This window comes from Dicentrarchus labrax, unplaced genomic scaffold (genome assembly GCF_905237075.1).
Source record: "Dicentrarchus labrax unplaced genomic scaffold, dlabrax2021, whole genome shotgun sequence".
Taxonomy (NCBI): Eukaryota; Metazoa; Chordata; class Actinopteri; family Moronidae; genus Dicentrarchus; species Dicentrarchus labrax.
The window spans coordinates 2,906,600-2,918,764 of record NW_026136702.1 but is presented as its reverse complement, the minus strand read 5'-3'; the positions used below and the strand labels follow the sequence as shown (position 1 = coordinate 2,918,764).

General features: G+C 40.4%; 1 protein-coding gene across 1 annotated transcript in view; it reads right to left on the bottom strand.

Moving 5' to 3' along the window:
* LOC127379377 (adhesion G protein-coupled receptor A1) overlaps positions 1 to 12,165 on the bottom strand; it is a 149,768-nt gene that overhangs the window by 120,624 nt on the left and 16,979 nt on the right. The window contains exons 3-6 of the mRNA XM_051428883.1: positions 3,159 to 3,230; positions 833 to 904; positions 584 to 655; positions 25 to 188 (exon numbers count right to left, since the gene is read on the bottom strand). Coding sequence (XP_051284843.1) covers positions 25 to 188; positions 584 to 655; positions 833 to 904; positions 3,159 to 3,230 — 380 coding nt within the window. The remainder of the gene's footprint in view (positions 1 to 24; positions 189 to 583; positions 656 to 832; positions 905 to 3,158; positions 3,231 to 12,165) is intronic.

The window sequence follows — 12,165 nt, the reverse complement described above, 5'->3', positions numbered from 1 at the left end:
CACACCATTACGGAAGGTCCTTACCACATCTGAGCTGCTGTTCGCGCAGGTTGCGAAACTCCAGTCCGTGGAGGTGGGTGGGAAACACACACACCGTGTCGTTGCCAATCCTCACCGAGTTGTTCCGAGCCCAGTGAAGCAGCCACTTAAGCTGACAGTCACAGAACAAAGTCTCAGTGCCAAAGTGCCTGGTGGGAAAACCAGCGTACAGTTACAACCTGTGTGCTTGTGGTTGTGTTACTGGGTCTGAGCGACCACTCTTTGACTCCAGTAGGCATTTGTCACAGCAGACATTTTGACATGTCATAACAGGAAAAACACAGGTGTAATTGGTGAAATTATTGATGGTGATGTGTGCCAGTTCCAGAGCACAGGTATTGTGCAGGCTGACTCACTGGCAAGCCATCGTTAATGTCATTAGTTACACCTGTGCTATTACTGCTATAATATGTCAAAGGGAAAACAGCCAATAACTTCTTGCTTTTTACACGTTCCTCTGTACGCTGAACAATAGCAAATGAGGTTTAAGTGTATTTTCTTTAACCACTGCCAGAATATGATGATGTGTGTGTGTTTGCCTTACAGCACTCTGAGAGCCAGGAGGTGAGTGAAGAGTCCCATGGTCAGAGTGGAGAAGATGTTCCCAGATAAATTCCTGTTTGTGGACACACAGACACACACAGGCCTTCATCCACAAGCTGGTCACTCCTGCACTCAAGCCAATTCTGTATTTTTTATACACTGCTAAATCCATATCAAACACCATATTCTGTACAGAGAGTGCAAATTAGGTGTAAAGCAGTGCAGCGTTTGTAATTTATGGATTACTTACAATTTTGAGAGCTGGCCCAAATTCAGAAATATTTCAGAGGAGAGACAGCCAATCCGGTTGTTGGACAGGTCCCTTAAACGACAAAAAAAGGGAAAAAGAGACATATAGTGAACAGATCAGTTTTACTGGTATTGTAGTCAGAGCAGGAGACAGAACTATGCGTCTGTGTTTAATCTGTTTTCATGAATGTTTGCCTTCTTGAAACACAGAGAACTTAAACGTAAAGTGTGTTGTAACGCTGTTCTTCTGTATTCATCCTGGGATATCTGTCCTGACCTTTTGTAACCTTTAACTCCTAATATAACCATTTCTGGCACACACACACACACGCCCACATACACACACACACACACATGCAAATGCAGTGGGCTTCCGTATGCGAGTGGCTGAGCGCTGTCGCGTCCGTGGCTCCATGCCCTCGCACTCTGTAATTAAAGAGCTGCTTTGCTGGAGCAGCTGTGGGAAAATAAGCAGAGCACTCGAGTAATCACCAGTTGGGGAGCACTTAAATTAGCACTCTGCTGCTCCCCGAGCTTGGCGCACACGCGCCCCGAATCAGCACGGCTAACTCACCGCCTGCATCCCTGCCAGCCCAGATCCCACTAACTATCAGGCTGCAATCATGTCACTCACTCTGAAGCTCTATATGTAGAAAGCCAAAATGAGAGTAATCGTCGAGAAAATTACTCGAGTAGAAGAAACCAAAAACAAAGAACACAAAACTCATACTTTTTTTTCTGTGGCCAAAATAATTAGTTTGTGCATGTTTAGTAATGTTTTTAAGATATTGCAAGATTTATGTAACTTCCAACTTTGTTAATACTGTTAATAAAACCCAGAATAAACAAAAATGCTGTGCTTAATATGCACAACTGTCATATTCTTAACAATGGAGTAGTCAAGGTGCCTTTTGGAGATATTTACTCTAACACATTTGGCTTTTGAGGGAGAAAATAATGCAAACTTCCTTTAACAAATGAATTTTTGCTGTTCATAAAAACACACCCTTGCTCAATCCAATACAATTAAGGGTTTGGCCATCATACCCTTGCTTGGTTTTGGTATGGTCACTAGTTTATTGTGGCTGGGAGACTCTCAATGGACTGCTACAAACTGCACTGCGAGGATCATCACATCAGCGGGGCCACGAGGTGAAATGCTGTGGCCAGGAATTACACATTGCTCCTTTAACGCTCCTTTAAATACAAGTTATTTTCCAGTTTCTGTATGACAGTTGTTATCAGTGAATAATCCAATGTGTGGGTTCGTCACCCTGCAGAAGACTTCTGTTCAGAAGGTCTGCTGGAGAATAAAACAGATGATGACGAGGGCACGGCTCAATGCCAGTGGACAGTGGTCAGCTGGCAGCAGCCAACATGCTAGCAGATTAACTCTAGCAGTAATGCTAGCTCGGCTTATCCCATGACCCTCACCTTGCAGGCTGTAGTCCATTGAAAGTCTCGCTATGGTAGCTACATTTTGCTGTGCTGACTTTAAGGCTCCTCTCTGCTTGTGCTACTGTTAAACAACATTTGAACTCAGTCTAGTAATTCTTTAGAGATACTGACTCAAGAATTATGGGAAAGTGAAAGAAATCCAATGTGCCTTTCCAAAAGGTTATATAGCCTTGCTTTAAAACCCCAGTTTGTAGGATTTAGCGGCATCTAGCAGCGTAGTTGCAGATTCCATCTCCCTTACTTCACCCTCGCCTTCCAAGTGCAAAAGAGAAACTACAGTGGCCTCGAACGGTCCTCTAAGGCTAGTTTTGGTTTGTCCCTATTGGCTACTGTAGAAATATGGTGGTTCAACATGGCAGACTCCATGGAAGGTGCACAAGATTAGACAGAGATTCTGATTTTAAGATGATTATACATTCATGAAGACAAAGTTATGCATATTATATTGCATTTCTGCCAATAGATCCTTCTTAATGTTACACACTGGACCTTTAATACACTTGCCAGCAGAAGATCAGTGGTTTGAATCTCTAAATTCCTGCTGATGTGCCTTTCTAGCAAAACATGAAAACTCCCAAATCCTGCAGACTGTGGTCACACCCAGAAGCTCCCACTTGTGAATGTGTCTAAATTAACTTGAGGGAGGCATTTCTTAAAAAGGGCACTGTGCCCTCACTTAGCATTGCCTGGACAAAGAAAGTTCAGAAAAGCCTCAAATACTAGTTTCAGCACTTTTGCCTCAGTTAAATGTTTCAGTCCTCTCTTCACTCTCTCTGTACTTCAGAAACTCCCTCTCGTTGTCTCTAAAGCCAGAGAACTTGTCCCTGTGTCCCCTGGAGAAGGCTATTACAAGGCTTCATCATACTTACAGTCTCCTCAGAGCCAGCAGACCACGGAAGGCCCCGGGCTCCACTGTACTTATCAAATTATTCTTCAGGTCCCTGGAGAACAGAGAGAGAGAAAGAGTTAGAGATGACGTCCATCTATCTATCTATCTATCTATCTATCTATCTATCTATCTATCTATCTATCTATCTATCTATCTATCTATACAGAACTCATCCTTCCTGACTGTACAAACGTTCACCTTTCACCAAGGAATCATAATGAATTCAAAACATGCATGAGGACATTTATATTGTTACCACATTACAGTACAGTTCTCTGAATAATGGTAAAGCAGTTGGAAATAAAGGGAAAGTCAAAGATTTTTTTCAAGCTAGTAGAATAAAAAGAGTGCTTTCACCAATCTCACACCAAATCAAAATGATACATATCCAAGTGACAACTTAAGTATTTGTGCTGTTTTTAAATCAAGTTCTAATTCAAATTTTTACTTTTGTTCATATATTTTTCTTATTGTGAAATTCATTAGGGGCCATTCATTAGTTAGTTAACTTGCACCTGTTAGCTGGACAGCATAAACCATATCCTTCATGCCTAAGACCCAGACCACATCCAGCCAAGACGCAAAAACACACATGTTGTGGTTTCAGCCAGGCACTCCTTGTCCACCCCCACCGCCCACCCCAAAACCTCTGACTAAAAATGGATCTCAGAAAAATGTCCTCTCTGGTTTTCTCTGCAGGCCAAAGAAAACTTCCTGAAATTGTGTCCCTGGTTTCCTTTAACTCTGCACTCTATGTCCAGTGTGATGAGAATGAGAAGAAGGGTAGTGCCTTTTTCCAAATGTGAGTAACAATGTAGCTCAACTCAAAAGCCCAAACTTTTTTTTTGTTTAAATTAGCAGCCACACAGGCCAGAGCAGGGCCAGCCAAAAGAAACAAAACAAGACCAATGGGACCCTTGAAGACACAGACATTGTTCCAAAATGAAAATAAATGTAAGACTACAACTCTCTTTATTTGACACTGGAGACAATTTGGTAGCAAAATGCTCCCTTTTACCTAATCATAGCATAAACTAAATAACTCACTATATTACATTCAGTGCAGTGATGCAGATTTTGTCTAAAGATTGGAAACTACTAGATGTACTGGATAAAAAGTCTCCACTGTGGTTGTTTTACAGTGATGCTAATTTGGTCAATGTAGAGCATTAGTTACACATACAGAAGACAAGCCATCATTAGCGGCAGAAAAATGACTCTCATCTAGGCTTAATGATCTGTATCTTGTGTTAAACTGCATGGTTAAAACACATTTTGTCTGCACCATTAAGACTCCCAAACAGCCCTCCAACCAGGTTGTGGCCAGACCAAGTGTCATGTCGCAAAAGAAAATGCATAAATACTATTTATAAATATGTATTTATTTTTCATTTTTGATTATAAGAAGATGTGACATACTTTTTTTATTCTAGCATTTCAATTCATCTATGTGCTTGGTTTGACCTCAACACCTGAACATATGCGCTTTCTGTTTCTGCTGACTTTCCACAACCAGAATGGCTAACTGTCAGTAGACATCCTCCAGGATTTGTCATTCACACACCAAGGTGTTGCACGCCTTAGGAATTACACTGAAGTTACCTTCCTGACAGACTAACCTCCTGGTCCAGTCAGGTCGTTCAACGGCTAGCTCTCATCTCCAAATTTGCCTTTGATCATGTTCGATATGCTACAAAAGAGCGGGCGGAGGGTGCAGGTCAAAAGGTCATCCGTTGTGCCTGCAGCAGCTCCTTTTCTCCTGAACCGTCTTGCCCAGCTCACTGCTCTGCCGTCTATGAATTTGCTGAATGTTCAGAACTTTCCACCTTATTGACTGACTGCCTTTCCAAAGGGCACAGGTCACTGCTCAGTGAGTCTACATACAGGAAACATACCAAAAATATCAAGGAATTCTGCATCAAATTCAACAATGTACAAGAGGCCAACAGCTGAGACAATCATAAAGGCCAAATGTATAAGAACTCCAAAGGCCCCTAATTAACCTAAACCAGGAAAATCAACAATCTTTGGATCTTTGGATCAGGTTACTTGGGATTCATACGTCTGAATCTCCTCTGGGTGCCATCATATAATTCTATCATAATATTCACTAACAAATAATTGTGAATGTGATATGCATCATTGTGTTGTCATCCTATTATCCACAGAATATTACCTTAACTGTCAACAGTAGCCTGGTTTGTTTTACCGCCTTCCTGTATGAGGTCACTTTTAAAGCCACATAAAACAAACGATGGCATCGCGGGCATCACAACAGCCTTTTTATGGTCATCACACCCGAGCCAACAAGTATCTTCAAATAAATGTTATAAATTATGGTTGTGTGTTATAAAACGCTGAGGTCCCAGACGGGTGGGGTCTGCTTCATAATACAACAGAATAGGTGCCAAAAAGTTTGAACAATCAGAGGAAATGATTTGAAAGTCTATTTAGCATCGTTTTCTGCATCCTTCTCTGTGATTAACTGTCTGGCATAATCTGTGATGTCCTCTGTCAGTGAGCTCCACACATCTGCTACTCCAAACAGGATAAAACAAACTAAGAATTATTTACAGCGCATACATCATATTGTGACGTTTGTATTGGAATCCAGCTCTGAAGTGCATCAGAAGCACTGTCACTATGTAGCCAAACATTTGCATTTAACAATGTCTCTCAAAACGACTTTGCATTTACCCCTCTGTCCTGCCCCGTCCGTATGCACACACACAAACAAGGGCTCAGCCATGAGTTCCCACCTGGTCTGGCCTTGGGATCCATTCTCCTTCTCAGTCCACACATCAACTAGCTTAACACCCTTTTACATTTATTTCCATCCATCCATGCCAATCCAAGCACACACTGAGTAAAGGACAGGTCACCAGTCTAACACACAGATGACCACCCACGGGCAGCTGTGAGCTTTCAATTTGACTAACTTGCTTGTGAGGAACTGCACACCGAACATTCAGACAGCTGATTGAATTAAACCCAGAGCCTCCTTGCTGTGGTAACCACTTAGCTAAATAATTCACGCATAAAGGATCTTGAAACTTTTTTTTATAGAATAACATGTAGATAGATCTGGTAACAAGAAAAGGTAAATAAACTGTTGTTTGGAAATGAAAACTAATTGTAAAGCTAGATTGAAGCCAGGCCAATATATATATATATATATATATATATATATATATATTTTTTTTTTTTTTTTTTTTTAATGTAACCCACTTGAGAAACACTGATTTGCATTTAGAACTTCAACTGTCTGACAAGACCCCAACAATCTATAGTAGGTCCCTGTGCAAAAGCACACTGTGACATGTAGCAGATGCACACACGCTCACAAGCATTTCCATAGATTCTCAGATCAAATCCAGCACTCAAATAAAAGCCACAAAAATAAGATTACTGCTTCTATAATGGCTTATATCATAAATTCAGAATAATGTAATTCATTTCCATCCAAGCAACAGGTGAATTTGTCTTTTTAAAGGTTACAACAAAGATTTAAAACATTAATATAACAGCAAACAACTGTTTGTTGTGTGTAAAGATGTAGTGGAGTCAAAGTTGTGTGTGTGTTGTAATCTGAGCTTCTCTGTGCTTTGTTTATTTAGCCTTGCATGTTAGCACATCTTCCGACCAAACCAGATTTGATGACAATGGAGTTTTTTTGGGCCGTAGCGCCCATTTGTTTTGGTCTGAAATGCTGGCGCTCTAGTGCGGCATCTAGTGGCAGTGAATGTTGTTTAAAACCGTTAACAGAAATACAGTACTCTGCTCTATCTAATTATTTAGTGTTTAGTGTATTTTACACACTTCCTGTGTACACAGCTCCAGCGTTTCACTATAAAGGCCTTCCAGGGAAGAGAATATTCCACCTGAGGCTTTTAATGTAAAACAGACAGCAACAGCAGACAGTAACAACATATTAACAAAACAAAATGATCAGTCTTCTAAGTATAATATATTAAATATATATAGAGAACAGGGGAAATAAAAACTAAGCACTGGCTCTTATAATAGCCTCTCACAAATAAAGGCTGAGTTCTCTCTTAAGTTGAGGTAAACAAAAGTCAGGCCACAGTTTGAGAATTTATAGTACACGCTCACACATACAAACAAATGATAACTACCTTAGGGGAGACTTGCCCCACACATCCTCTGTAGAGCAGCTGGGGCCGCTCAAATGAGATGAATGTTTAAACAATAACCATTTTCTACTCCCTTGGTCCTGCATGTTTGAAGAGCGGGAGCACCCCTCGGTATAAACTCCAACATTTGTGGTTAATGTTTGAAAAGCTACTGAAGTGCTTCCCGATTAATTTAAACTGCACAGTATACGTTAGCCTGCTCAATTTCCCCCAAAGCATGTGACCCCGAGGATATATCTGCCTGCTCACTATGTGACACTAATGGGTAGATTCCTCCCTGAATCTAGATGATGACCACATCACACAGTCACAATCATATGGAGGTGCACACACACACAAACACACGCATACACTCACTGTGAGTATAAATGCACGCACTAACGCTGACCAGACCACACACATGCTCCAGGCACAGCCTCTAGACAGAGCACTGCTTTCTTTTTGATAGCAAACAGTATTTAATCATGCACAGTCTCATTAAATAGATCTCAGTGTTGATGTAATTATCAAAATACCATCAGATTCACAAAAGGTCAAATTCTACATGAAGTACATAAGCAAATAAAACTGAAGCTTGCTGCGGCCACTTGGGCACTCATCCAAATGGAAAGTGATGCTGCGTGATGTATTCCATTGTATGCGCACTTAATGAAATGAGACAATGACATACATTCATTAGTATAACTTGCATCATATTTCTCAGTGGCATGTTGGTGTCTACAGCAGGATGTGTGTACGTAAAGGCACCTTGTTTCCAGTAAACAAGAAGAATGCCAAATGTATCAGAGGGCTAATGACCAGGTCAGAGCAGAGAGGACACACAAAACACACACACACACACACACACACACACACAGACTACAACTACATCCAGTTTTTTTTAAATCATATTTAGACTAGAAAGTGGAGAGTATTTTCTAGCATGTCTTTATCCACATCAGTGCCGTGGCTCTGCCGATGGCAATGTCAGTCGGTCCACCACAGCCCCAGACTGAAATATCTCAATAACTATTTAACTGATTTCTATGGAATTTTGCACAGATATTCTTAGTATCAAGAGGATAAATATTACCGACTTTTTTTCTAGCACCACCAGCAGGTCAAAGTATTAATTAAGCTAAAATGCTCATCGTAAATATTATAGCCTGCTAAAAGTCAGCACGTTAACACTGCAACTGTGCGCATGATAGCATGCTGATGTTAAGTTAAGCATATAGCATTTTCGTAAGTACAGTCTCCAGAGCTGCTATAAGCACAGCTGTAGACTCTTCACTAATTGATTTTTGACTTTTCATAAACTAACTGGTTCATTAAAAAGAGATTAATTGATTATGAAAATAATCAGTAGTTGAGCCTGAGTGGAGATACCAAGATAGAGTGCGGTGATTTTCACAGCAATGCCACTGAAAAACATTCAGCAGCAAATTCCTTACTTTACTCATCCTCCCTTTACAAAGCTCTAACTGGCTCCGTCTGTAACAAGACTAAGTGTAATGTACACTGGCACCTACCCTGATGCTTATGTGGAATCTGTTTATTAAAACCATTTATTCACGTGTTAAATATTCATGGTTCAGTTTGCAGATGCTTGGGGGGGGGGGCTGGCCACACACTCTGAATTACACCACTCACCGAGACAGATAAGCTAAGCACCAACCGGATTGTAAATAAATATGTGTTGAAAGCTCACTGAGGAGGGGAGAAAAGGTGGACAGTCAGACAGTTCAGTCCAATTAAACAGACTGAATGTGTACGCATTGTGACAGGCTTGTAGCTACCGCTGCCAGAGCATCAAACAGCGATAACTTTCCTCTGTGTGTGCTTTCATTATGGAAATATTACATACAGTAAGCACCACAGGACCGGGGGGCATACATTAATGATTAAACCTTCTTGGCAAGACATATAGCCCAGTCAAATAGTCTATTTGAAACAGTCAAGACTCATCAATTTAAAGCTGGTAATATTTAGCATGCTTTGTTTTACAGTATTTATATAATCGTACAGGTTTTTAAAAAAACAGTCTTTGCCACTTAAACGTTTCCACAGTCTGAACCCAGTTGGGGCGATGATTAACATTTCTCCAACACCGCTGGAGTGCAATTTATTCCTAGTGGGTGGATGAGCAGTGCTTATGGGATATTTGCTCTGATTTTCTGAGATTTCTCTGCTGCCTTAGAGGAAGAGAAAGGAGTAAAAAAAAGCTAGTCATTTATGTAAAGACACCTTCATTTCAGCCTACACTCAAAATTAAAACAGCCACATGAAACCAACAGAAGCAGCAGATGGAGAAAAAGCTCTAAGAAAATCTGAACTGTGAAGAAGATACTTTCTTGGTTAACAGCTCAGCTACTGTATCCTATTTTGGAACTACTGTTCTCATCAGTGAGAGATATTTCTATCAGAACAAAGCAAAAGTTCAAGGAGAGTGTGAAGAAAATGCTTCCAAGAGATGCTTTTGATGCAAGGCCTCTTGCTCTCTTACTATTTTTCAAATGGCAAAACAAAACAAGAAATAACTCCAAATACTCCCCAGCTGGAAATAAATATTGTTAACATTTCTATTAAATTATCAGCTTTCCAGCATCCATCTGCTACTTTCTTAATTGTGGGAGACAATCTGTGATTGAACAGCCCCCAAGAAATGAGAGAGAGACAGAGGAACAATCCGTCTCGGCACCCATGGTGCTCACATGTTTCACCTCAGCTGTGACCCAGCAACGGTCCCCTGTAAAACAACAATAAAACCATTCATATTTCAAGACTACGCTTTGATCCATTTAAGGCTTCATCTTACTTCAGGTTCCTTTTTTAGGCAAACAGAAAAAAAAAGCAAGCCATACTTGTACGCAATAAATGAAAATCTGGAAAATGTAGCACTGAAATACTTCAACATTGCATTGAGTTCTAAATAACTGCTCTCCAATATCTAAACTGCAGTGGAGCATGCACATGCCGAAGAAGGATTTACATAGAAATATGACTTAATTACACCATAATTAAAAAACGGTTAAGAAATTAAAACAGATTGAAAAGGTAGCTTTGACATAAGCTAGAAATATGATCTGTTAAACATATGAAGTAATAGCACCTTTACAGGGTTCTCTGTTAAAAATCAATGAACACGTACTGTCTTTATCAGTAAAGGAACTAAAATGGAATATAGAACCATTAGTTTAAGAACAAATTATTTTTCACACTGACTTCAAGGCAGAAGAATATTGACAGTGACACAAAAATATGTATTTAAAATCTTAGATTGAGTGATCTTCACCTTTAATCAAGTATTATTGATCCCAACAGGTCCATAATACTCTAATTTTTTCTGCTGTTCCTGTGAATAACCCCTGACCTTTGACCTGCTGAGGATAGCATCAGGGTCAGCTTGGTTTATGATCATGTGATCTTTGAGCTTTCCCCACCTGCAGTCTGCTCTGAGTCTGGACTTCACCCTGTCTGTCATCCATTCTTATGCACAACCAGCCAGAGGATGTGTCCTTCAGCGGTTTGCCACGCCCTCATCAATCACCTCCCGAGGAGACACATTCACGAGGAAGACTGAATAAACGTCACCTCCAAGATGGGAACAACAGGAGTTGCAAAACTTTTTAAAGGACACCTCCTCACACCTCTGACATCTACTTTTCAGAATGAGCAATTGTAGATGCCATTCTGAATCCTGATACTGTCTCTGCCCTGAGCTGAGGTCCACTCAGTTTATTCAGCCTGCCTCCAAATTCCTCAGGCTAGACAAATAACACTTTGGTCAGATGGAAAAAAAATAAAATAAAACATTTAGACTGTCTGCTGAGAATAAAGCTCCTGTCACATCCACGCCATAACAATAAAAATAAACACTACTGTAAAGACACACAGCGTGCTTGTAGCCAGTAGCAGTGCATACACTTGACAATCCGAAAGTACTTTTACCTTATCATTATATCAATATATAATTCTGAGCTATATTTTGTGGGATTGTGCTACAGTAAAGTCAATCTTCTCTTTAATTTCATTTTCTATTTTTTTTACACTAGCTGTGAAAAATGTTTAATTCCAAGAAGAACTGCAGCACTTCCTCTTCTGACTCTACACATTCTACATGATACGGATCATGCAGATATTGTATGTAGGCCTACTAAAAGGAATCTTATTTTGCAGAATGAAATGTATTTTTAATGCAATATATTTTTTTAATACAATTCTCATACCACAGTGTCAAACGTGATGCAGGAAAGTCTGTGTGAAAACTGCCTCCTCCGTTTCACACAGATTCTTCACACACTGAGAGCTTCTGTGGTGGGAACCCATGATGAAGCGGCTAAAGCAAGATTCAGCGTCCTGACCAGAGAACAGTGATGGGCTTTGTTCCTGTTTTGCTCCCATGGGACCCAGTTTAGCGGATGGTGGTTAATGGGCTGGTGTCCATATGGGCACATCCAGGCCATCATCCAACATACAGAGATCCATTAAGAGGACACTATCTGGGCTGTAGAGGCAAATCACATCAAAATCATTTTTCTTGGGGGATTGATAAAGTTGCTGATGTGCTTTTGCAATGGACTTGAATGCCGTGGTTATGATGACACTATTAGGATGGAGCACCTAGTGAGGTTTGGCTAACCCAAACATCAAAAACTTACCCTCAGTGTTATCTAACCATACAGACAGTTTTGGTTGTATGAATCCTTTCAAGCATCTGCCTCTGAGATTTCTGCCTTAACCTCAGTTCAGTGAGTTGAAGTGGAATTGCATTTCACTGCATTTAAAAATTGTAGCTATAGGGAAGCACCACTGGTACACATAGAGGTCAGTTTAAATGGTAGCATGCAAACA